The 26,819-nt window shown below is 48.4% G+C and overlaps 1 protein-coding gene across 1 annotated transcript in view; it reads left to right on the top strand.

The window, feature by feature from the left end:
• Positions 1-26,365, top strand: part of CD81 (CD81 molecule) — a 33,220-nt gene extending 6,855 nt beyond the window's left edge. The window contains exons 2-8 of the mRNA XM_082283599.1: positions 3,473-3,587; positions 15,520-15,617; positions 18,367-18,441; positions 21,058-21,165; positions 21,743-21,838; positions 22,169-22,258; positions 22,948-26,365. Coding sequence (XP_082139725.1) covers positions 3,473-3,587; positions 15,520-15,617; positions 18,367-18,441; positions 21,058-21,165; positions 21,743-21,838; positions 22,169-22,258; positions 22,948-23,010 — 645 coding nt within the window. The 3' untranslated portion in view covers positions 23,011-26,365. The remainder of the gene's footprint in view (positions 1-3,472; positions 3,588-15,519; positions 15,618-18,366; positions 18,442-21,057; positions 21,166-21,742; positions 21,839-22,168; positions 22,259-22,947) is intronic.
• Positions 26,366-26,819: the final 454 nt, after the last annotated feature.

Here is a 26,819-nt window from a genome sequence, read left to right as displayed (position 1 = left end):
ATTGAGCAGCAAACCAGGACTGCACACCTGCCTTCTTCGTGTTGCTCATCTGGTGATACCTCCTCTCATGGGGTACCATCCCATCACCTCTTGGGGACATGAGCCCTGCCTTTTGCCTCCCCTAGGCAGTATTCAATGGGGACTGTCCCCGCTGTGTCAACCAGGAACAGCATTCCTGAAGAAGCAAGCCTTGGGCAGGCAGGATCCAGCTGGAAAAGTCCAGCTGTCTGTGGAAGAAGCAATAAATCTCTGGAAGCTGGAAAATAGCAGTAAAGAGGAAACGTAGGAGCCTGCAACATCACCTTTGCTGTGCCAGGAAGCTGCTCAGGGCGTGAGCTCTGGGGCCAGCCCCATCCTAGGGAACACCAGTGATGTGCCTTCCACGAGTGCCATGGTGCTGGCAGGAGAACAGCAGGCTGGGGAGGTCAGCTTTTGGAAAGCAGATCAAAGTCTGACACACTGCTGGCATTGCTGAAGTTGCAGCTTTTTAGATTATTGCAGTCCCCAAAAACTGAAATGGAGAGCTGTGCTGGGCGCTCGGAGTGTGTCACGACAAGCGATGGCTCCAGACTCTGCGACATTGCTGTCTGACAAGCTGGGAACACAAAGATCAGTGGGATAACCTGTGTGAGATTACAGATACCCACAGCAAAAGAACCCAGTGATACGTATGAGGATGTGCAGCCTAAAGATGAGTGTCACGCTGCCATCAGTGGTTGGAGCTCTTTGGGCTCTTGTGTTGGCAAACAGCAGTTGTAGGATGGAAGGGGAAGCAAATATCAAGCTTTTATCTGGAACAAATTGTTCTATTAAAAATGAGATTATCCCAAGCAAGGTACAGCAGAAGGCAGAGTTACTGTGGCAAGCTGACAATGTTTTCTCCCTCTTGTTTTCTTTGCTTTGAGAAGAAAGAGCCTTAACTCCGTTTTGGACTTCTTGGTGGTGGGAGGATGTATGGTTTTCATGGAAAAAGTTACTCATCGTAGCCCAAACCCTGTTTTCATTAGTAAGGGAATGTCATTTTCTCTTAGGAAATCCAGCTGCTATTGGATTAAAGCTTCCATTCAGAGGTCTTCCATGCTCTGTAAAAAATGCAAATGGAGTCAGGCGGTGCGGGAGGGATGTGCGATGTTCCCGGGGCGCATTCAGGATGAAACCAGGAACATCTGGAGTTGGTTCAGCTGGCTGTCTTAGGCAGACCTCGCTGCTGGGGTGGGTTTGATGCATGAGAAGAGGCTCCACCCCTTTAGCTGATGTTCCCACATGATTAAAAAGTATCTCAAGGATAGCTTGCAGTCTGCTTTCAGCTCTCTTGGGTATTTTAAGGCAAATTGGATTGGAAAGGAGCTGCTGGTGTCATCCCAACCCCGCCATGGGTGGCAGGGCATGCTGGGGTGGGTACTGCTGAGTGTGGAGGGCAGCATGTCAGGGCAGAGCAATGAGTCCTTGCAGGGAGAAAACCAAAACAAATAGGGCTGCAGCCATTTTTCTTTACCTCTTCCAGCCAGCACAGAAATCCAGACCTTCCTCAGGATCTTCTCTCTCCTAGCAGCTGCCAGGAGAGCTTTACTTTGAGTGGCATGGATTAATCTGGGGACATATTCTTTCCTCTGAGAGTAAAAACACAAACTTTGTTATGCCCTCAGACAATGAACGAGCCACGCCAGGCTGGATTTTGGTAACTTTGTGCGAAGCCACAACCTGCCTTATTTGGAGCTGGACTTGAGCACAGAGCGGCTTTCGTGACTTTTCTGCATCGCCAGTGTTTGGAGAACCTCAGGCTGGCCCTAGTGCAGGAGGGATGAGGGACTGTGCCAGTGGGGAAGTTGAATTGGTTGTTGTGGGAGAAGTGTTAAAAGCTGACTACTTTGGTGGCAGACTGGGGAAAAGCAAAGATTTCCCATCCTCACCAGGAGCTGATGGGGATTTTCTCCGTCTGATAGTGGAAAAACCCCAAGAGCAGCTTGTCCTGTGAGTTTGGAACAAATGGTGTGGGTTTACCCCAGCTTTGATGGAACTCCTGTAAAAGTCTTGTGGCTGGGATTTATAGAAATGAGCAAGGAGGAAACCACCAGCAGAGCTCCCAAGAGGGAAAGCCAGGCTCCCATCAGAAGCCTGTCTTGCAGATCCCAGTCCTCCTGTGTTCCTTTTTGTGCTTGCACAACTGGAGACTTTGTACTTTTACTGAAAAAGTCTTGCCTTGTTTTTGGTTTTTTTTTTTTTTTTTTAATGTGACCTTCATGGTGCCTTACATGCCTGTAGCTGACCTGATTCAGACCTTTTTAGAAAAAGCATGTTTCTACTTCTGTGCTCTTTTGTAGTTATCTTCCCTTTTTTAAGATGAATGGCTTCAAGGATTTAGGACGCTCAAAATTAAATTAGCATTTGAACAGGTACTTTCAGTTTTTCACAGCAGTGATATTGAATTCTTAAGGGTGTTTATAATTTTTCCCCTCTCTCTTATGCTTTTAAATGGACGGGGGATGTCACAAAGAACACAGTGAGTCCTGCAGGAAATGCTCTACCTCAAGTTCCTCTCAGTGACACCTTCCCTGCTGTAGTGCCCCATATCTGCTCCCATCTTCCGCTGCCATTCCCAGCCCCTCCGTGAAAGAGAAAACAGTGAGGAAGTCAGTCATAAAACTTCCCATTGTTTGTACATAAATATCCCAGTGGCTGAGTTGACGTCCCATGCGCAGAACATCTCCTCCCACATCTGGAGTGTGTTTTTGTCCCTGCCCTGGTCAGTCCTACGTCTCAGTGTGCACCCGTGTATGTGGCTGCGCTGCTCTTCTGCTGTTGGACAGCATGGCCAAGGCAGCAGTCTTGGCCTGGAGGCCCCCAAAAGTGGTGTGGTGGTGCCTTGGCCCGAACCCGCGCCTTGCTCTGCTTCAATTCCTGTATTAGGACATTAAGGAAAGCCCTGTGTGCCAGGGGAACACTAGGTGTGTTCGACTGGAAGCCTGACCCTGGATGGGGAGTCGTGTGCATACAAGACTTGGGGGCAGAGAGGAAAAATTCCCGCACTTTCTGTTTGTACCTCACAGAGAAATGGAATGGGATGATAACAGCCCATTGGAAAAAGGGAGTAATTGGGGCCGATCCTGACTTCTGTTGAAAAGCTCTCCTAAAAATCTTAGTGGCATGTCTCTTTCTGCTTGGGTAAGGCCGAGCCTTCCATTTAAGTGGCATAATAAAATACCTCTTGGGAAAGAAATCTCCTGCAAGAACTGGAAAGGGCTTTGCACATCCCCAGAATGAGGGGTCTTCTCATAAAGCAGGGAAGGTGATACAGCCTATGATCTGTGGGGCACAAAGCATGTTGCAGGGGTGGGATGATGGTTAGAAAGGATGTTCTTGTATATTTGTGGGAAGATGAAAAGCAAGTCTGCTCCCACCAAAAAACTGCGAGTCTGGGTCTGATGTGGCTGGAACAGTGGGTAACCCTTGCTTCCCTCTGTTTTCTCCCCAGCTGGCTGGAGGCATCATCCTGGGAGTGGCCCTGTGGCTCCGCCATGACTCGCAGACAACAAATATCCTGTACCTGCAGCTGGGGGACAAGCAGGCCCCCAACACCTTCTACGTTGGTGAGTAGCTGTGGGGGTGCTGGTGGTGCTGCTTCAGTGTTGTGCCCCAGGGTGGGCTGCAGTGTACCCAAAAGCAGGGCGGAAAGCTCCAGGTGAGCATCAAGGAGGTCACAATAAAAATACCTCCTGCTGCCCTTGTACTCTCCAAAATATCCCCTGCTGTGCCAGCCAAAGCCTTCGATAAATGTTGGCCGTGGCCCAAGCGCAGAGTCCAAATCCACATCAGCTGAAAATGCAAAAAGACGTGTTGTGGTGTAGTGGGTTTTCTCCAGAGCACATTTGGGAAGAGGGGGGACTTCTTGGAAGCGTGTCTCGTTTCCTATCCAAAGGGATGTAAAAGTAGCCGACAGAGTGCCTGGCAGTAGAAAGTGAAGCTTGGTGAGCGTGTGACTCATGTTCTCCAGGAGGGGCAGGTGGAGCCTCTGTGCACTACGATTAAGCTTAGCATGATTTTTGTTAATTTGACAGCATGCTGGAAGCTGAAAACCCCGGTTTTTCCCCTGTTCTCCAATGATCCCTCACAGACAAGGGGGAACAGCTTGCAGGAGGGGCTGGCTGCCAGTCAGGAGCTGGCTTGGAGCACAAGCTGACGGGGCTGGGAACATCGTCTGATCCAATGTCCTGTTCTCACCTGTAGCTAAAATTACTTTCTGGAAAGGGTTTTCCTTTGCGTTTCCCTGCTTGCCCATGTAACAGCATGCCTGAGCCCTCTCCCTGCCTGTCCCTGGTTACAGAAGGTGTTCCTGCTGTAAATAGCTGTGAGTTTTTCTGTCTTGCTGTCTTTCCTGCCTCACACCCAGAGCTCTATTTGCAGCATTTCCCCTTTGTAGATCTCATAAGAAGTTAAACTCTCTCCTTTCCAGGAGCCAGTCCAAACCTCTCCTTCTTTTGGGGGGGCTAACAACTGATATCTCCCTAGGTAACACTTTCTCCCTAAACCTGGGGGACCTGGAGTGTGGGGCACAGTCCTTCCCTCCTGCCTGTTGAGTATCTTTTACTCTTCCACTCCTTTTTATTTTGTCTTTGTCCTCGGCCTTCGCTGTTTAGAAGGAGTTGGGGAAGGACTGTGGGTCCCACCACCGCACTGACTTTCCAACACCCGTGAGCAGCCCATGATTTGAGACTGGCTGTCTTTTTAAAGTTCTATTCAGCAACAGATTGGCCTGGATTCCTTCTGGCAGCTGTAATTTCCATGCAGTAATAACAGCAGAGCATTTCTTTCAGTTGCTGCCTTTCCCAGCCAGACCTCTGGAGTCTGAAGGCTGGGATTTCTTTTTGCTTCCCCCCCCCCCCCCTTCCTCTCTCCTACAACTGATACTCCTTCCTTTTTCTCCTCTGGTGTGCAATATACACATGTACACAATGTTCCTGCTTTTGGGAATGGGAACTTCTCTGGGCTTGGCCTCCAGAGCTCTGTTGTTTTCTTTTTCCTTTGCAAACCACTTCTTGGTGTCTGGCACAGGGCGCTGGTCCCGGGATTTGTCAGGAGGCTTTTAAAGGCCAGCCAGGCTTTGCTGCAGTGCTGCAGGAACAGGGGGAAGCAATAAACACTGTCCAAGGAGGAAAACTTCTATCATAGGGTGTGTACTGAGTGAGAAAGGGAAGTAGGAAAGCAGGGACTTGGCATCTCTTGGTTTCTTTTTGTGTCCTTTCCCCTGCCCCAAAGCTGGAGCTGTTTCTTAAAGGCTATTTTTCCAGTGTGTCTGTGTGTTATGGGAGAGTAAAAATAATGGATTTGAGGGTGATGGAGAAGTGGGAGAAAGAGGCTGTGGCGAGCAGGGAAGTTACAGAGTACCAGGCATGACACTTCAGGCTCCAGCAGGAGCAGGAGTAGAGGAGCAGTCCTTGCCCTCAGCTCCCAGACAGGACCATCTCAGCAGTCACCCCGTTAGCCCCTAGGGCACAGGCAGCTGTTCCCCTACTCACCTTTCCAGCCACAGGGAAGGGGCTCTGCGGGCTGGGGTTTCCCACAAGCACTACCTCTCCTCCCCAGCACTTTGGCATTGCATGCAGTGAGTTGTTTTGTGGGCTGGCTTGGGAGGTTATTAAACAGGCCCTTGTTCACAGGCTTTTCCTCAGCATGGTGTGCAAACCATCTGATCCCCTAACCACTTGTTGCAGTCTTGGCTTTTGACACTTCCATTTTGGCTGTGGATCCAGTGCTCCAGCAAATGCTTTAACTCCTTCAGCACTGTAAATAAATCCCAGTGCCAGGGATGAGGATAGCTGGAGCACCTTAGTTCCATGCTTTCATAACTGTAAAGGAAAATACTTGTTCTTCATCTGAGCTTGGCTTATGGTCTGATATGCACTTATTTGCTTTATTTGAAATTCAGAAACCAAAATCCTTCTTGCTCTTGGATAACACTGTGTCTGGAATGCTTTGTCTGTCTGGAGGCTGGGAAGGTGTTGGTCACAAGGCCGAAAACATCCTTCAGGATAGCTAGAGGCATTGATAAGTTGCTAACAACTGGTTAACCGCTTCTCAGATATTTACTGATCCTACACATTAAAGTACCATTGAAAAAAACCCAAACAAACAACAAAACTGTGATTCAGTGTCTTAGGAGAGCCCATAGAAGAAGGCTGAGCTGGTCTCTCTCTGCAGACACCGGTACAAATTGGAGCAGTTCTGATCTCTCCACAATAAGTTAGTGCTGTGGTGTCGCTGGTTTTAAGAGCACCTGGGGATCTTGAAGAGGCAAGTGACACTGGACTTACTGCTTTTGCCCTTTCTTGGTGGGATGCCAAGTGGGAGGAAAAAGCTAGGTTCCCTGTCCTTCAAACATTTGGTTATGTGATGCCTGGAGATGGCTATTGTGGGTGAAGTGCTTTGAGGAGGGCAGGAATAAAAACCTCAGCTCTTGTTTGCCTTAGACCCACACCCCAGGGTTTCCCACTTCCCCCTTGCTGTGCTGCCTGTGTGCTGGGAGCATCACTGGGTGCTCGTCCCTGCTGCTGCCCTTCCTGTGCTTTCCCTCAAGCTGCCTAGCGAGGAATGGAGCACAGCAGCTGGATGGTCTCGGCTCCACTCTCTCCTGCCAGATCCAAAATAGGAAATCTGCCTCCAGCTGCTCACAGCAAGCGACAGGGCAACACGACCTGTGGCTCTAATTAGCTCGGCCCTGGGAGCGTGGCCAGCCACGATGAGGAGTGCAAAAGTGTCCTGAGCTGGGCTGTGGTTTCCTACTTAGCTTTTGGGGTGAGGAAGGGGTTAGTTTTGCTTCCATCTAGGTCTTTTGTGTTTTATTAGTAAGTCCTCTGCTGGGCAGTGTCTCGTCCCTGGAGCATGGTGGCACAGGGGAGGGGTGTGAGGTTTCAGACAGGCCTACAGCAGTGGGCTAAGCTTGGCCATTGAGCCTGCTGCCACCGCTGCCTCTCCCTGTCATCCTGCTGGGTGTCACTGTCCCAACAGAAAGGCAAGAGAGATTTTTTTTTGGTGGGGGAGTTCCCTAGGTAATGTTGATCCAGCTCCCAAGCCAGTCAGGCAGCAAAGCCTGAGGGAGGCAGGTGGGGCACAGCTGAGAGCAGCAGTGGCCTGGGACTAAGGTGGTGATTGTGCCTGTGAGCGCTACTGAGGCGTGGAAGGGACACCAGCTAATGGGAACACAGGCTCTCTCAGGAGGTGAATCAGACTGTCTTCACCATCCTCCTCGGAACAAATACAATCCAGGATAATGATTTCTGCCCTGGAAACAAGTTCAAGCTGCTTTTCATGCAGACTGGTCTAGAATCAATGGGCCAGAAAGCACAGGGAGGCTTTAAAGTCTTTCTTACAAGTGAGTGCTTATCTGAGTTGAACTGAAGCTTTCATGATTGTCTTCAGGATTTTGGAAGTCCTGTCATGAGGTTTTGCTGGGCTCAGGGAAATCTGACCCTTGCAGAGAGGAGGGTCTGCTAAGTGGCAGTGCATAGGGTAGGGATGGGGACAGCTCTCAGAGCTCTTTCCCCAGGTGTGCCCATTGTCCTTACAGCACATGAGGATGCCTTGGCCACTCTTGCCATGGGTCCCAGACATGCCCAGCAGTGCAGAGCATCCCAACTTATCACTGAGACAGACTTGTGTTGGCTAAATGGTTGTGGAGGAGCTGTCCCTTCTATCCATAACTTAATTAGCCTTTTTAGCTAATTTAGCTTAATTAGCCTTTTCAGTGCTGTAGGCTGGAGCAGCAGAGAATGGGCCAGAAAAGCAGTGATTTCTGGGGTTTCAGGGAGGTTTTCATTGCAGAGGGGGCTCAGCAGAGCTCCAGTGTGTTGCAAAGGCTCTAGAGGTCCACAGTGCTCCAGTGGCTGTGGACCTGCCATGAGCAATGAGAAGGTCTTGGTTTCTGTTCCTGCTCCAATCCTTGTCCCCATCCCTCTGGAAATGATAGGCATCTTTTAGAGATGGTGCCAACTTCCGTGCATCGTGGGGTTAGACTCAACAGCACATCTTTTGCTGAACTCTTTGTGAAAGGACTAGAGAAGAGCCTGAGACTCCTGGTCTGTAGGTTCTGTAACAAACACCAGGGAAAAACCACCTTCAGCTCTGGCATGAGGCACTGCAGGGATCCCTGTGGATACACACAGCTGGTTCAGGACTGGTTTCTTCTCTCACCCATTTGTGCTCTACTTTTTCAAGGCCCCCTGTGTTGGAGATTTTCCACCAGACACATGGGCTGTCGCCAGGCTTGCGTGCTTGGCTGTGGAGACCAAGGTTTGCATTTGGCCTTGAACCACACGAGCAAAATGGATTATTTAAAAAATAATATATGTGTGGATTTTTAGAAGTACATGCATTTTTCTGTCTTGGAAATAAACTTACTTACAGTTGAGGACAATTTAATTATTTAGTCCCTTAAAGAAAAAAAAAACCAAAAGCTGAGATTTACTTGTTCTAGATTTTCCTCTAATCACCATCAGATCAACTCCTTCAATAACACTGGAATTCTTTTTAAAATAGTAGTTTTAAGGCAAAACACTTTTTTAGTACTTTCCTTTCTGGCTTACATCATGTATCTGAGAGTACAAATTTTTTTTTTGTATTCTTATCACAGAATTCAATATTAAGAAAGCAACATGTTATTTCATTGCATTTCCATTTGATTTCCATTTAATTGTAATTCATTCTACCTTTGTTGTGATCAAGTCAACTCTGCAGACTAAAACTGGTTATGACTTTAAAAATACATTGGTACCATCAGGTTATTTTGGGTTCAGATCTATCCAACTACAACTAATGTAGTTGTTCTTCTCCTTTGTCCCCTCCCATTGGCTTTGCTGCCCTGGACCTGACCAGAGGTGGCTCCTTGCTCTGCAGAGCTGTTTAAACCTGTAGCTTTGGCAGTTTTCCTTAGAAAACCTCCACCATGTTTAAAGCATGCAAAGCCTACAAGGAACCCTCCAGTGGGATTTGTGCTCTCTTAGTGGGTGGGACCCCAGGGCACATTGAAATGTCCTGAAGTGCTCTAGGCTGGGGCAGCAGAGGATGGGCCAGTGTATTCCAGCCTGGCTCTCCTGTGCTGTGCCACCTTTGTCCATGCCAGTCCTGGAGATGTGCCATAGACTTCCTCCCAGCTTTTGTAGGTATGCTGACTTTACAAAACTTAAATCTCCTTCCTGGGAGGTTTCCTGGGTAGGCAGAGGAGAAGAAACGTGACTGTGGTACCTCTGTGGAGGGGATTTGGGTATAAGTGTGTGCACACGAGGACATTCTTCGGGGCTTTCCCCACCATCCCTTTGTTTTTCTGACAGAGAGGTGCCCATGGCTTCTTCTTGCCTTGTTCTTGCAGATGAGGGCAGCATGTCCAGGCTTTCATCTCCCCATGAGAGCTCTCCATGTTTTGTGACCCTATTGCTCCATCTGGAAGTCATTAGCAGCTACAGAGCAGCAATGTTTTCCTTGGGAAAGGGGGTGGAGGGGAATGGAGGGGCTTCCCACTTGTCATCTTCCAGCAAACCCTCTCTTTTTCCAGCCCCCCTCTCTCTCACCCCACTTTCAAGAAAGCGCTGCCAGCTCTGCTGGGCCAGTTCCACTGGGCAACTGGACAAAAATGCCTAGGAAATCCTCCTCTGCTGGCTGGCTCGTGCAGCCATCTTTTTCCTGCCTCAACCCTGCCCTGGAGGGACTTTCCACTCCCTGCCTGTATCGTGCCCCCAAGCTGCAAGGAAGAACATCATGGTCATTTCTTTGGCTACAGGGAAGAGTGTTCTTCCACGATGGATGGTGTGGAGTAGGAGGGAGTCTCCCTGCCATTGTCTGATGGTCCCACCCTTCCCTGCAGCTGCAGTGGTGATGAGCCCAGTGATGTTCAGCATCTCCAGGCCAGGAGCAACGGCAGGGTGGCACTGAAGCCTCCCTCCTTTCCTCAGAGGCTTGCAAAACTCTTGGATGAGCAGAGTCTCCCCACAGGAGCCTGCTGGGAGAATAAACATCTCTCTTTCCTCTGCTCTCAGCCCCTTTTTAAAGCCCATCCCATGGGGAGGGCAGGCACAGCTTGAAGAGCTGCCTGGCTTTCCCAGGAAGCATTGTGTCATGCTGAGGGGGGATTTCTTATTTAATTTCTTTTTTGTCTTTTGGAAATATTGCCACGGTGACCTGGGGGCAGTGACTGGCTTCCATTAGACTAGGGAGTTAAAGATGCTGGGAGAGGATTGAAGTGAGGGGTGAAGTAGGGTGCTGTCCGGGAATGCCCATGCCTGGAGCTGCACAGCATCTCTGACAGGGATGGTGGGGCATGGGAGGAGAGCTGGCCAGGGCTGGCCTGCTCCCTGCTTGTTTTAGAGGGATGCTCCTGTGCTTGTTCCTCCTTTTATTTGTTTTTTCATCGTGTCCTTTTTTTAAGACTGTTTATTTCTTCTTGTTTTCTTTACTTCTCAGCAGGGACAGGACATGGTTTTGCAACCCTGCAGGCACCAGCTATGCTGCTTTAATGCCAAAGCAAGTACTGACACTGAATACTACCTTTTTCTCTTGCTTCCCTGCTGCCACACTGAGCATCCTGCTTCCTACCTGGCCTGCAGGTAAAAGGCCCTCCATGGAAGCATCATCTGCTTGAGCTGGGAGCTAAGCTGGCCTCTTGGCTGCTTTTTATCCCTTTCCCACCTAGGACTAAACCAAGAGAAGTGCTCAATTACTGTCAGTTCCCTGGCTCTGATGTTTGGGGGCTTTCCTAAAGCTTTATGAGATCCCTGCAGCCCAAAGCAGCACATGCCCTGTTGTACTGGGGAAAGGGGGGTAGTGTTTGGTCCACTGCTGCTGCTTTTTCTCATCATCATGTCCTGATGCTCTTGAGTGAAGAGATCATATCATGGTTCCTGTGTTCCTTCTTTGAATTCAGATGAGGAGGTGAAGCTAAGAGTGGTTGAACTCTCTCCTAAAGCTTTCTGCTCAAAGGCTTCATCTCAAAAGGAGAAAGAGGACTCCAGGCAGTATTGACACCACTCCTCTGACTTCCCCAACTCCAAGATACTGGTCCTGAGGCTCACAGCTTGCTTTGGTGTGTGGCTGGGTATGTGTGGCAGTTGTAGCAGTGTTTCTTGTTTGTCAGAGAACCGTGCCATAGGGTTAGAAATCACTGTGTAGTGTTGCTTAAGGATGTGGAGGTGCATTGGTACCATGAACACCTGTACATGATTTGCTCTCTGTACCTGCTGCTGCAGCTCCAGCTGTTCCCAGGGTTATGTACTGCTGCTGTGTGAGGGGGCAGCATGGCTGTGGGCACTGCAGCTTGCAGTTTATACCTCTCTCATTTTGCTTTTTGTTTACGGCAAAGAGCGCTGCTTCTTGTAAAACCCCTGAGAAAGCTGCAATAAAAATGAGCTGGGAAGTGGCATGTGAAAGGCAGATGGAGCCTTGCTCACGCCAAATTGTGCCAGTTTGGGTGGAGCCCTGAAGAAGCAAATAGCATTTTAGTCAAGAGTTCCTCACCCGGGAGAGGATTTTAGGGGTTAACCAGTCTCTGATGCTTACACAGAGGAGGGGAAGGCTTGTGAGGAGTTTCCTCTGACTTTGAGGAGGATAATGTGCTGTCCAGGATAGGGATGACAGGTGCCTTGCTCACAGACACGGAGCCCAAAACCACACTCGGTGTCATCGTCCTGTGTGCCAGGAATGAAAGCAAAGATGCGTCAGGCTGCTTTCTGGGAAGAGGGCTTGGTCGTTCCAGTCTGTGCCGTGATTGCTGTGAAATAGTCCCCCAGCTGCCTGGCACCCAGTCTGGAAGTGGAGACCTCCCCACCAGTCCCATTCCTTGAGGGGAGGGATGGGTGTGGAAAGCAAACACCATTCAAGCATGTGGTTGGGCACTTGGATTGCCTTCCTTTGCTTTCTCAGCCTTCAGCATGGCATTTTTGTGGAGAAACACCACTGGCATTCCTCATACAAGATGCTATTGTTGCAGTAAATATTTTGTGCTTGTTTTTAAATAAACTCTGGAGCAGAGTCCTGCCCTGCTGCCTCCCAGGAGAGGCTGTTGTGCTGTGGCCCTTGGTAACAAAAGGCGACTCCATAATGGCTGCTTGTTTGTGCCTGGGAATGAAGCTGGCCTTTATTCCAGAAACCTTCCAGGGTTTCCTTGTGGTTTGCCGAGATCAGGCCGCTCATCGCTGCCCTCTCCCCCGCCTGGCTGCGCATTCCTGCCGCTCCCACCGCACTGCTCGCATCCGCTGGGCTCCGGTCAGGAAGCTGCACGCGGTGCACATCTTCCCTCCCCTCCTTTCCTTCTTGCTGTTTCCTCGCTTCACAGCGGTGCTGGCTCTGATGAGGAGCTGCTGAAGTGAGAGCAGGGAGAGAAGCGGGAAGCTTCACTTGACAGTCCAAGGTCTGCACAGCCTGCCTGGGGTGGGAGTTCAGCAGGTCAGGATTGGTCTTGTTTTTTTGAAGCTGCCAGAAATCTCAGAAGGAAGCAAGTACAGAGGTCACTGGAAAACTTCTCTGAAACAGCAGCTGTCTGTGTTTCTTCTTAGTTTTCTCCATCAGTTGAGGTTCTCACTGGGCCTTCATTTCCTAGTTTTGAGAGCAAAACTTTCCTAGCCACCAGTGGGTCCTGTGTTCTCCTAATGATCTCGAAATCAGGAAAACATTTTTTACAGTGAGAACAATCATTCACTGGAAAAAACCTCCCCAGGGACATGATAAGAGTCACTATCACTGGAGGTTTTCAAGATATAATCGGGCAGGATTCTGGATAGTGCCACCTAAGGTTCCCATTCTCTTGAAAGGTTGGACCAAGTGATCATTTGAGGTCCCTTCAACCTGGGTTGCTCTATAACTGTGATCTCCTGGCGATATTTGTTCAGCCTAGAAGGTGCCTTCAGTGTTTATTTTTAAAAAATTGAGAATAAAACCTTCTGTCTGTGGTGACTTGATTGTTGGGGTCCCAGCGTCGTGCTGCTTGGTCTTCAAATGTGGTGCATCTACTTGTTACCCATCTATTGGGCTAACCAGCTTGAATAGTGACTTCTCAGATGTGGAAGTGACTTGTCCCCAGCTCAGCTTTGTCTTCTCTCTATTCTCCTAGTCGGAGAAGTCAGAAACTGCTGCAGTCAGGGATAAGGAAAGTTGATTTTCTGACTCGTGATGAAGACTCTTCAGTTGAACTACCCAGGGCTTAAAAAAGAAAAATCTGCCATGGTTTGGGTTGAAAACCCAAGCCAGCAGCCTCTCTGGTACAAGCTGGAGTGGCAAGGGCTGGTTCTTGGGCATTAGCAGCTTCTGGTGACAGTGAGCAGACTGTTTTTTGGGACACCACTCCTGCTATGTTGTTCTTTGTGAGACAGCAGTTATGCAGTGTCTGACAGTCTCCATCAGTCTCTCTGGGGCTTGGCAGGTGTCCAGCAGACAGCCTTCATTGTACAGGATTTATTAATGCCTTCCCACCCCCACCAGGCCCTTTGGGGGCCCTCCGTCCCCCGCACAGCCCAGCCCACTGCTTGCCACGCTGTCTCCTTGCCCAGCTGCCACAGCTGCTCCACCTCATGTCATCTTCAGCCACTGGGACAAAACCACCTCCTTCCACTTCAGCCGGGCCTGCAAAACTTTATCTGCTGGCCTGTCCTTTCTAAGAAACTCTCCTGGGAGGTTTCTTCTGCTTGTTTTTCCTTTCTTTGCACACCTTCACCTAAGGAGGCGTCTCATGCCCGCTTGGGGACCTTTTTGCCTGTATGGTTTTCATGGCTCCTGAAACCCCTTCAGAACACATCAGGAGGTGCAGCTTGTGCCTCCGTCTCCCTTTGCTGACAGTGTTGCCGCAAGGATGTTGGTGTCTCCGGCCACAGCTCCCGTCAGGTTTTGTGAAGAGGGGCTTCCTGCAGGGTCAGTGTGCTCCATTGTGGCACTTCCCCTGCTGCTGCCTTCCTCCCTCCTGCAGTACCTAAAAATAGAGTGAGCACGGTGCTGCTGAGAAACACCGGAGAGTCCCAGCGCGGGAGCCACTGGGGTGGCGCTTCCGTCACCGCCTCTCGCCAGGTCAGCTCTTGCATCGGCGCTTGTGCTTTTGGCATGCTGGTGATTTTTGTTTCGAAGAGGGAAGAAGGGGGAGCCAAAGTCCAGCCTGTCCCAAGTTTGAAGAATACGTAAGGGAATGTTAAACAAGTGGAGACCGTTATTGTGTATCGGGTGTTTTAGAGAAGGGTTGACTTGGCTTGACTCTGCTCTCAGTGCATGGCCTTTAGACTTTGCGCTTTAATTATCAGAAGACTGTTTAAAAGCTACAGAGATAAGAAAAACCTTAAACATCGCGAGCATGTACAAACAGTTTTAATCTTGAGCTCTGTTTATGTTAGAGCTGTTCCTAAAGGAGAGCTGACAGTCTGATTAATAACTATAAAACATTCTCACTCATAGCAGAAGAAAACATTTCATTGAAGGGATGTGTCTCCCAACCACTAGTAAGAATCACTGTGTTGCTGGCACCTCTGAGATGCCCCATGTTTTTTTATCCTCATGATGATTCTTTTTTTCCCCTCACTGTCCATTAGAAATAGTGACTGCGGTCTTACCTTGTTTGTAATTTTTTGCATGTATCAAATTGCTTTTGAATGAGAAATACGATTCACTTAGAGAGTAGTATAACCACAATACTTGAGAATATTAGTTAACCAAAAATGCACTAAATATAAGGGATACACCAGGAGAGAGCTGTGTCAAATTTAACTGAGCTGGTAGTGTTTGGCTGAGTAATCTTCTGAGCTTCACCAGTCTCGTGGTTGGTGAGACCATGGTGATTACTCATGGCAGCAGACTTGAGCCTTGAGTTAAGCTCTTGTTTCCTGAATGAATAAACTCTTATTCCTCTGTTTTCTGAACCACTCCCAATGCCTCATTTCAAGCTTTGAACTAGTTATGGTGCAAGTTGCCTGTGGAAATTCAATAAGTTAAAGTAAAAAATGTTGTCTTCACTGTGGAAGAACCTATAACAAAAAAGTGCCGGATTTTATTAAGTGAGATGCTTAAGCAGTACTTTCCCCTTGGTTTTGTGGTTCGTTTGCCTTTAAAATGTTAGCCAGATAAATATTTGTAGGATGTTTAATATAAATAAACCATGTGCCTTAGTGTTTATTTTACAAGATATGCTAACTAATCATTTTCATCTCTGCTTGAATATTTAAAACAGCATGCCAGAGGAACTCCGTACTACAGCTCTGAGGATGCTGTAGAGCCCTTGTCTTGCCTCCTACATCCTCTGCCTAGTGCTACTCTCAGCATTTCTTCTGATTTTGGAGGGGATGGAGATATTAAAGCTTCAGTGCTTGCAGCTTCAAACACTTTGAGACCCAACTCATGTATTTAGTGTTCTACTATGTCTGCCGTCACCTCTACTCACACCTCCTCAGCCTTAATTCTGCACATCCACAATTAGCCACACCAGGAGCCAGAATGTCCAGCCAGGCATGAGGATGCTGCTGGACAAAGCTCTGCAGTAACGCGTCTGCCTCTCGCTCTGCCTTGCAGGAATCTACATCCTGATCGCAGTCGGAGCTGTCATGATGTTCGTGGGATTCCTGGGATGCTATGGCGCTATTCAGGAGTCTCAGTGTCTTCTGGGAACGGTAAGAGACACACAGCTTTGGAAGTCACTTGGCACCCAGATTTCCCTGCTGGACAGCACATGGCTGTGCTTCCCTTGCTGGGGTCTTTTCCAACAAGCAGGGCTGGGAGGATGTGTGAGCACGTAGGTGGAACTAGGTGAGATCAGCAGGATTCTTAGAGACTCTTCCTCCGTTGTATGTGAACCCCTGCCTTGCTTTTATCCCTCCCCATGGTCTGGCTGTCTTACCAAGCACCCACTAAACCCTCTTTCTTACCTGGTGTCCCCTACAGCATCCCCTATCACTCCGTTTCCAGGCTGCCTCTAGCAATTCTAGTTCTTTTAAGGAATCATCTACTATTTTTATCTGTTTGGACAAGGAAACAGCAAAGACTTTCCATAATTTCTTAGTGAGAACATCTAGGTACATCCTGGAAAATCCATTACTGAAGTGAGGCAGCAGCTCAGGATTCCTGGCACAGGATGAGTTTAATTGGATAAACTGTAGCCACACCAAAAGCCTTTACCTTGGGAGCAAGGGAGACCCATTTATTTAAAGCAAGTTCTCACATGTGGTTCAGTTTAAACTTGATGCATAAAAAATAAACTGGAAGGGTAAAACTTTTTTTTTTTAAATTCGAATGACTTTCCAGCACTTGGCTTCATTGGGCTGGAGGATTCTTGGTGGCAGTGTAGCAACTCATGGGTGTGGGCTCAGCTGGGACAGAGGGAAACAGAGCTGCTTTCCCTCAGTCCTGCAGATGATTTCACCTCTGGTTGCTGCCGATTCCCAGTAATCTGGGGATATTTTCCCATAGTGTTGATAAAGCACTTCTGAATGTCTGATGGGAGCTGCAGTAGGAGTTTGCAGGCATTATCTTGGCTGCTGGGAATACTAGGAGCCTGCACACAAATCTGACAGGGGTTGTTGTAGCACAGCCTGGCAGCTTTGGATTTTCATTTTGTTTTATTAATGCAAGTGATTACAGACCCTGAATTACCCCTCACTCCCTCCTGAAGTTAGAGGATTAGAAGGGCAGATGGTACAACGTAGCTGAGGCCTGACAGGGAAACCGGCTGCTCTGGCTGAAATTAGCAGCTCTAGCTGCTGTGCACTGCCTGTATTTGCTCACACCTTGTCTTGCCAAGAAAAGTCTGGAGACGCCCCATGAGGACGCTTTCAGCCGGCCAAGGCTCCCACTGTATTCCAAGGACAATTCCAGGCAGCGTCCTCAGCGTGTTTCAGGGAAGCAGCCGTGCTCCCCTTTCCTGCACCTAGCTGAGGGAGTGACTCTGGGCTTACTGCAAAAGGCAAAAGTACCAGGAAGCTCCATGCTATCAAAATCCTGTGCCAAAGGCGGTATGGAAGCTGAGCAGCAAGACCTGAGGAAGACAGGAGGGAGCCACTTGGCATGGAGCAGGCTCTGCTCCCTGGAAAGGGGCTGGGACACAGCCAGCTGCCTGGCTGGGAACACCACTATGTTCCCATAGCATCAAGCTGCATCTCCTGGTGTTCTGCAGCCAACTTGAAGTGAATGTGCAGGAAGTTGTACCTCCAAATCTGGGATAAACGAACCATCTTTCACTGGAGGGTAACCACTGCAAAAATGAGCCCTAGTGCTTAAGCAGACTTACAGTGCATTGCACCCACAATTTAGGGTGATGTGAGTCCTTAGGGGAATTGTGGGACCTAGTCCTCCAAAGATGTTCCTACAGAATCAGGGATAGATAGATGTTTACACAGGAGTTGATTGTTCAGGAACTAGACAAGGATGCTGGAAGTCCTTTCCTGCTGTCAGGTTAATAGTCTTGTTTCCATTTTGCTGATAACCCTTTGCTTTTGCATGTGAGAGCCTGGTCATGGCATCATTCTGGGAACTCCTGTTTCCTCTGTTCTTGGAGAAAATGTCCTGAATGTGTTTTGAGCAGAGACCACTCAGGAGCCAGGGGCTGTTTTCCCACCCTCTACTGCAATTTTGTCTTTCCTTGACTGCATTCACATCTTTTGCTTCTTGACTCCCATGGCAACTCTCCCACTTTGGGGCTTTTCCCAGGAAGAAGTCACTGAGTGATGTTGTCACAGAGGCAATGCTGGCTGCATATGGAGCGTGCCTCTCTCTGCCTTCTCATGTGACCCTGATGTATGAGTTTACAGCTTCACATTCCCAGTCCAGCAGACCAACCATCACAACGCGTTCCCGCCATCTGAACAAAAAGATGGAGGGATGGCAGGGAGGACTTCTGGAATTGCACAAATGGGGTGGGACTGTGGGAAAACGTCAGCATTAGTATTTATGCAAAAAAATGCAGTAGCCTTGCAGGGCTGTGGATGCCAGAGAGCTGGCCATAAATCACACCCTGACACCACCAGCTCCTCAGCAGCTGAAATGTGCTTTTAACCCTGCAATGGCAATTCCAGTCCTCGGAGCATTTGTGGCAGAGCAGAAACCTTGTCTGGATGGTCCTGCAGGTACATGAAGACGAGCAGTGTATCTTGTTGTACACAGGGCATCTTCACCCTTGTGAGTCCCTTTGTGGGAAAGGTTTTGCTAATCCCTGCTCAGCAATCCTAGCAGGAAGTCTGGACATGGGGTGGCACGTGATGAGTTACAGGATAATGTGTTTGGGCTCAGTGCATGTATGAGAGAGAAAATGGTTTGTAGTCAGATGACTCCTTGCTCTGATTTGTCAGTAGAAGTGCTGCTCCACACCTCTCCCCACCTAATTGCTGCAGATAGGTTAAGGATCCCTCTCTTGATTTGTCTTTGCAGTTCTTCACTTGCCTGGTGATCCTGTTTGCCTGTGAAGTTGCGGCTGGAATTTGGGGTTTTGTCAACAAAGACCAAGTAAGATGATTCTAAAACCTTTGTTTGTGGGGCTGGGAGGCTGGGGCAGAACCGCAGCAGGTCCCAGCATGAGCTGTTTTGTTCCCAGTCTGAGTAACAGGGGCTTGGATTAGCAGTGTGACCTGGGCAGGCCACCTCACTCCTCTTGGCCGGGCTGATGAACTTTAAATGTGAGCATTTCACGGTAACAGCTGCCCCTTAGGGTATGTAGTGCAATGTCTCAAATAAAAATAGCCTGTCTCGATTGGGTCTCCTCTGTGCTGCCACACTGTCAGTCACAGAGGGAGTCGATTCATGCATGAAGTTGTGAAGGAAAGCCATCTGCACGTCCTCGGTGCCAAAGGGAGGGCGTACCGTACAGGGAGAGCCTGCATTAATGGGATTGCTTGGTACTTCCTGCTCTTCTCCAGTATCATATAACCTGCTTCAGGCCATTTGTCTGCCAGCACTGGGCTTGCTGTGATCCGTATGCTGTGCACACGTGAGGGCTACAAGTCCTGTGTCTGTCCCAGGCACCCTGCTAGGGACTGCTCAGATAAAGTTTCCTGACTGGAGGAGCTGAACTGAAGGGTAGAACTGAAAATTGCAGCTTTTCAGCTTCTGTTTCTGCTCATCTTCCCTTCACTATGGTCACATGTGCTCACACACACATGGGTTTGGTCTCGAAATGCAGAACTGCCCAGGTATGGGACCAAGGCTGTACTGCAGCAAGCAGCAGGCTGGGTGTTGATCGCTGGGCCTCAGGGGTTTGGAGGAGGGAAGGGGACTGCTTGTGCTCAAAGCCAAGGTTAGACTCTCTGGCAGAGTAGGAAATGTGTTTACTTTACTAAGAGACGTAAGCCAGCTGTGTAAGTAGGTGCTGGCCTGCTCAGCTCTCACATGCATGTGGGCAATGGCTCACAGGCCTGAATGGGGACACCCTTGTAGTCCTTCAGCAGGAGAGAGCATGACTTCACCAGAATAAACTCTTCTGTGGCTAAACATATTATTATGCAGGCAGGGTGCTGTTTCCTAGCAACTTTAGTGAACTAATTAACCTCTGCAAGAGGGGCTGTGCCTCCTGCAGATGTTAGTTTGTGAATCCTGACGATTCCAAGATGTGCAACTACAACTGACAGCAAAAAAAAGTGAAGGCTGAGTAAGGAGGGACCCCACGGCTGTTGTGTCCCATCGTGGGGAGAAAGCGCTTGGCCATCAGAGCATAAAGCTGAGAAATGTAGGATTTCTCAGTACAGCAGTGATGACCTCAGCCCCTAAAATTAATTTTGCTGCTTAAAATTAAGGGTGGCAGTCTGTTGGCATCAGCTGGTTTTGCAGCCTTGATGATGAATGGGCTATTTGAAATCTCTGCTCACAAGGCAGGCTTGCTTCTCCTTGCCTTGGTTGGGAGCAATGCAGGCTGGGAGGGAAGCACTGAATGATCCCAGCCACAGAGAGGTGCTTCCAGAAGGGACACTTTTCCATGGAGCTGGAGGCATTCTCTCCCTCAGCCTGCCTTCTTGGAGATGATTTAGATTCAGAATAGAGAGGTAATAAATAGGACTTTTAAAGTTTTTTATTTTTATGTACCAGAATCAAATGGTTTGATTGGAGAATATCATCCTCCAAAGCAAACTTTTTTGAGCAGTGATGAAGGAATTCTGGGATAATTGATTGAAATCATGCATCATCTTGCTGCAGTTTCTTTTTTCGTATGCTAATCCAGCCTGTGCTGCCAAGAGCAGATGTTCTAGAAAGCATTCTCCCTTTCTTGCTTTTATGTTTTTCTTTTGCTTCTATTGCATGGCCTTCTTTCATATCTCTCTCTCAAGTTATTGAAGGATGTTAGAGGAGAAGTCACAAGGCCAGTTCCCCTGAAAGTTAGGAGATTTTTGCACTGTGAAGCAACCCTCATAGGTGGCTGCAGTTCATCAGCCAGGTGGCAGGGTTAGAGTATGGATAAGGTGTTTCACATAACCACTTGCAGGACAGCGATGTCCGTAGGGACCCAGCCAGGATTTTACATCCATCTGAATGCACCTAAGCTCCTGACCCAAAGGAGCTGCCTCACTAGCCCTTGGTGTGCAATCTCTCCCAAATTCCTGCAATCCCCTCTGAGCCATTCAATAGCTGAGGTACCCATATTTCCAGACAGCCTTGTCTGTGCACCCCACCTCCTCCTGACTTTTCCAGTGAGTCTCGCTTCTGTGGGAAATGTGTTGCCTGCCTGCTTTGTCTATGTGTGGTTCAGAATGAGCCGGTTTTGCATTCCTGAGCACAGCAGCACATCCACGTGGGCTGAAGGCTATCTCAAATCTTGTGGCTCACCCCCCAGGCCTTGGCTGTCTTTATCTGCTAGACAGAGCCCATGGAGCCCTTGGATAGTGCTGGCTGGAGTCTGCTGGCTGGTAGATGGGGTTCTTAATATTTGCTACAGCTGGAGGGGCTTGAGCCCTATGAAAGACAGGCCTTCTTTCATGTGCCTGTGCAAACAAATGGGGTCCAAATCTATTTAAAAACTGCTTATCTTACTGCAAGTGCCATTAGAGGGAATCCAGCCTTCAAGCACATCTGCTGGATAGGTCTCCTCCTCCCCCTCCTCTGGCTGAAAGGGAGTTTTTTCTGTGTCTTTCCTAGATAGCCAAAGACGTGAAGCAGTTCTATGATCAAGCGCTTCAACAAGCGCTCATGGGAGAACCAGATGCAAACAATGCCAAAGCTGTAGTGAAGACCTTTCATGAAACGGTAAGATGGTGGTGGTCGTGCTGGAGAATTCATAATGGAGGTCAGGAAAATGGATGGGAAAAGCAGAGTCTAAAGCAGATGATGCTACGTGCAGGCCTTAGCCTATCAAGTTTGCTGTTCTTGCATGTTAAGAAGCAGAGTTGCGCTCTCTGCAATATTCTCTCCATCACATGGTGCTGGGAAGTCTGGACCAAACTCTGATTAAGTTGCCTTCCATTTACCTTAGTACCCCTGATTTAAGTAAAATTCAATGGAAGAAGAATGTAGCTCTGAGGAATTAATCCTGATACTTGGTCCATTCAGCAGGAAACAAAATCTGTGGAGAGAGCTGGTTTCACTCTCATCCAGGATATCTATGCCAGATCTGTCTGGAACTATTGTAGGAAGCAACTGCACTGCATGGAAAGAAAAAAGTTCGTTTGGGGACTTAACTCTCCACCCTTGTTTTCCCCTCCAAGATGCTTCCTCAATCTTGGGTGGCTTCAAGAATGTGTAATAGTGGGGAGAACACTGCATAAGTGTTTGCTGTCTGCTAATGTTGGCTCTCCATTGTTTCTTTTTTCCTCTCTCCATGTAGCTGGACTGCTGTGGTTCCGATATTGTAACAGCGACTTTCACTCCTGTGTGGAGGGACGACCTCTGCCGAAAGGACTCCCTGAAAAGCTTTTTTGAGGTAGGCACAGCTGCTCTTCAGCCAGCACAGCTACTGCAGGAAACCTTGGCTGCTAAGGAAATTTAGGGATTTATTGGGAAATAGATAAAGGGTAGAGATTTCATTTATTTGGGGATGGTGTAGGATGTTGAAGGTTCCCATTTGGTTCTTCATTTGCTGGTTCTGCTTGAGGCCACTGACAGGTGCAGAGGAATGAAGTCTGGTTGGAAGCCCTGGAGCCAGGATGTGGGGACATAAGCAGGATGGGGGGGAAGCTGACCTGCCTTTCTGGGTGCCAGGGGTGGATGAGAGGAAAGCAGGCTGTCTGACTGGTGTGCTTCTCTACCTCAGAACACAAACTGCCACAAAAAAATCGATGAGCTCTTCTCCGGGAAGCTCTACCTGATCGGTATTGCTGCGGTTGTGGTTGCTGTGATCATGGTAAGTGTGACAGCCTGGTGGGACAGGGAGAAGCCACCTTGGGGCACCCTGGTCCTCTTCCAGCTGGGCTGGATCTGTCCCTCTCCTCTGGATGCCCCTGCAGCTCCACATGCAGTACCAGCCCTGTGTACCCCAGAGCTCTGGAACATGGCGAGACCAAGGGCTTTGTCATCCCTCTGGGGAGTTGGGGTGTTACGGGTGGCACCTGGCAAGCTCAGTAGAGCAGGAGCCACCTGCAAGACCAGCCAGGAGGGCAGAGCACCACTGAAACCTCCTCCAAAACCATTTGTTCTGCAGGCTGCCATGTTTTGTCACTGGGCTCTGCAGTGGGAAGTGATTTGCTTGCTTTGCCACATTGGGTTTGCTCTCCCTAGTGAGGGGTAGGTGCTGTGGGGGTGTAACACAGGATCTGTGCAAAGCCTTGGCTATAGTGCTGGAGGGATCGTGAGGCATTTGCTGTGTAGCTGGCAGCCAAAAAGCCAAAAACCACCACTGCTGCCAGTGAGAGATGGGAGAACAGCATCTTACCTCAAATGGGCCAACTTCATATGAAAACAGCAACAAAGAGTAGCATCCCTGCCCTTACCTCTGGCATGAGAGTGTTAATAAGGAGCAGGGGACCTTGGGATGGGGGAGCTCTTGCATCGTGCTGGTTGTTGCCTCACTGGTGCCCCTGTGTCCCTTGACAGATCTTCGAGATGATCCTGAGCATGGTGCTGTGCTGTGGCATAAGGAACAGCTCCGTCTACTGAGCCGTGAGAGCCGGGCAGGGGAAGGGGGGAGCAGGGCGGATGGCGCTAGAGGGGACCCCAAGTGCCACCGAGTGACCAGGAGACATTTCAACAACAGACAAAGAAAATTATGTATATAAATGCTTCCAGTATTACCATACAGTACTTATCATTTTTATTTTGAAGTACTTTTTTTTTGTTTGTTTTAAATAAATAAAACTTTCCCGTATCTTTGTGGCTGAGTTAGTTACACATCAGTTTTGTGTGATGGGAAAGCTGCTGTAGCAGGAGATCAGGTCCTTCCTCCCCCTTCCCCACCCCCAGTAACTCAGAAGTAACGTTGGTGGAAGATGTACGGAGGAGAAGGCTGCAGCCCGGTCTCAGAAAACTTTGCCTTGGTTTTACCAGCTTTTTAAATTGGATGCTGAAGCAGAATTTAGCATTTTTGTTAATTTGTACTCATCTTTTCCAACCATCACCGCAGCTCCCTGGCATTTCCAAGCTGTCCATAGGGAAGCCTGGCTGACTGCCCAAAGCCTGGGAGAGAGGAGGGGAGAGGATACAACCTCCATCGCCGGGGTGCAGTGTATCCCAGGCGAAACACAGGCATTGTTCCTCTCGAGCCTGTTGCCATCAGTAGGTCACTCCTTAACAGAAGTCATGCTGAAACTTTTTTACTCTCTAGAGTAAAAATGTTTTTCAGTTTTGTGTTGTTTTTTGTTTTTTTCTTGGGGCTATAACTTTATAAATTGGCTCATTTCCATTGATTCATTACATTAAAAGGTCAGTGGCTGGGGGTGAATTTTAGTCCCAGTTTTGAAAATACAAAAAACTGAAAATTAAATTACTTTTTTAATGTTCTTCAGTTTAATGTCCTTTCATTATAGACATATGTTTCAAGGAGAATCTAGTTCTATACCAAGTTTCCACTGTTAAGCTAATGCTCACACAGAAATGATATTGAAAATAGAAGAAAACATAAAATGTCCTTGACTTTAGAAATCCTGCTTTTATGTACTGTAGGATGATGCTTGGGTGTTCCCAACCATCTGCATACATGCTTAAAATTTCATCTTTGCATCACTCTCTTGTTCAGTGAAATTATTCTTAATTATAGCATGTTGTCACACACTGTAATATTGCTGAGAAATTGTAATAATCTGATTATGAAAAAAAAAGGTTATTTTTAAGACCTTCCAGTTATATTAACAGCAGATCACCTTATAAAATCAAGGTAATTTAGCATGTTAGATTGCACCAGTTGAAACACATTCTTGTGATCTGTTAACTTCAGTTATCACTTTGATGTATGTGGCTTCTTTTATATGCCACTCTGTTACCATGTAGATAGAGGGGGAGAATGACCCAGGAGCTATGTAATAAAATCAGAGTGTCACGAAAAAGATGATCTATATGTATAGTTCTATAGATATATATTTTTAAGCAAAGCCTTTTCCTTAGCCGTGTGGGCACTTGAGCTGGAAATTATAGTATCTCTCAGCTCTTTTGCCACCTTGAAAGCAGGTAAGGGGAGGAGTTTAAATTAGTGATCACTTTCCCCACTTCAGGAGTATTTCTGTTTCTTAAAGTATTTCACTCTCCCCCTTTGTCACAACAAAGAGCTTCAGGTCTGATAGGGAGGGAGACCTGTGATCATCAATCATTTTAAACTAGTACTTTGTCCACTGCACGTGGCTGTCATGGCTGGTGCCACTACAGGATAGAAGATTCCTGCATTGGGGCAAACTGATCCATTCAGAAGTTTTTCTTCCCTTCTACTCCCCCCTTTCCTCTTCCTGCCTTTTAGTATATAGGGCCTTTAAAAAGTATATAGGTAAATATATAAATATATATATATCAAGTTGTGCTGGGTAAAGAGGAGGAAGTGCTTCAACAGATCTTCATATTGTGGGGTTGGACAAGAAAAGGTTCAGCCTTAGAAATAGCCTTAAAGCAACACTGCCCTGAATGTCCATGTTGTGCACATTGAGAATGAGACGAGGTTCTGCAGTAGGTAACCCCTTCCCCTGCTCCCCAGCGTAGCTCCTTCAGGTCACCTGCTCTGTTATGTGGCCATATGTATATGCATCATCCAAGCATGTGTGTTTACATCTATGTGCATCAGGATTGTCAGCATACAGAATGGATGTGTAACTTGCCACCTTTTTTGTTGACTGTTGGTAAATGTGTATAAATATGCCATTAAGCATTTCAATTCTGTTTTCTTTTCCTTATACCGTCTTTTTGATATTGTTCAGTATTCAGTTGATGCTGTGTACATAACTGGAGCTCTGTTTGAAGACAGACTGGGTGTCGATGCAGGTCAGCTGTGTCCTCAGACATTGTACTTTTAACGGTTTGAGTTGTCCCAGGCAGGAGCAATTGGGAGAAAGTGGTACTTGGAGAGGGAATCTGAGAGCTGTGAGAGGGGGAAGAGCAGGAAGTTTGCTCAGGCTGTGTCCCACAGGGGCTGCAATTCACCCTCTGGCTCATTTCAGAGGTGGCTTGCCATTGTGGAGAGCTCCAGAGGCAACTTCCCGGGCCATCTCCTGTTTCTGTGGCTGCTGCAGGAAAGGTGCTCGAGAAGGGGAACAGCTAGAGAAGGGTTGTGGGAGTGGGGACAGAAGGATGTTTGCAGAGAGAGGACAATGCTTTCTTTAGTTACCAGCTGAGTCCCCACCCTTGATGGAATGGTCCCCAGCTGGAGGGGTCAGCCCTGGGACAACAGGGACAGAGAGGAACCATCAGGCTTAGGAACAATGAAGTAGTTGAGAAACCCTCTCTGAAGAAAACTACCCACTTGGGTCTCCTGTGAAGCTGGACCTGAGTTTACACGAACTAGAAGGGGAGCTGTGAAGGGCTGAGGGGACTCACCCCATTGCAAGCCCTCAGGATCCAAAAGCCACAGGGCTCTGCTGCCAGTTGGTCAGTCCCAAAGCTGGCTGAGGTGAAGGGGGAAAACCCACTAGGTAGGACCCCTGCTCTGCCCCAGCACCTCTCCTGCATACCTGCACCTTTGTGTGTGCAACATGGCACCCTGTACTGCTCCTTTCCACACCCTGCAAGCAAGGAAAGGATGAAACTGCAGGCTGTAAATACAAACCTCTCCCTCTCCATGGAAGCATCCCTCCTGGAGCTAGTGGCAGCTGAGAAAATGTCTGTGAGCTGAGGTGGGGATGAGGAATGTCAACTGTCCAGGTCTGAGTTCAAAGACCGCATTGAAAGGTCAAACAGAGCTGCTGACAGCTTAACTGAATGCTTGGGATTTTTTCATACTGTGGAGCATGCCACAAAGCAGTGTGTTTAACTTCTTTCTGCCTTTTTTTTTTAAAGAAATGAAACAAAAATCAATTTAATAAACATTTCTCATAGTGTGCATAGTGTGATGAACTGCTGCAATTTTACAACCAGTTAACCTTAACACCAGGATGCTTTGTGAACCAGGCTTCAACAGCATGGGTTTTTACAGCCTCTGGGAGGGGGGCCTGCAGGCAGGCTGAGGATGAATCTGGACTGGTGCTGAGGGAAGGCAAAAAGGCTGCTTGCTAGAAGTGGTGGCTGCTGCAATTGTGCCCCCCCTCAAGGGGGCTAATGTGGATTCCAAAAAAGAGTGACTGTGCTGAAATTTGGCAGGCGGGGGTGGGTGTGGTGGCCGTACTGCACACACTCGAGGGGGTCCTCCTAAAATGACCAGAAATAGCCCAAACTGCCCTGTGCTGCCATCTGGACAGGGACTGGGCTGGTTTGCTTTTTGTGGATGGTCTGGTAATGCCACCGTTGCTGCCCCTGCCTGCCCCTCCGCACCATCGGGGCAAGCCTGGCTGAGAGTG

Source organism: Coloeus monedula (assembly GCF_965178545.1).
Source record: "Coloeus monedula genome assembly, chromosome: 6".
Taxonomy (NCBI): Eukaryota; Metazoa; Chordata; class Aves; order Passeriformes; family Corvidae; genus Coloeus; species Coloeus monedula.
This window is presented reverse-complemented; position numbering and strand designations above follow the sequence as displayed.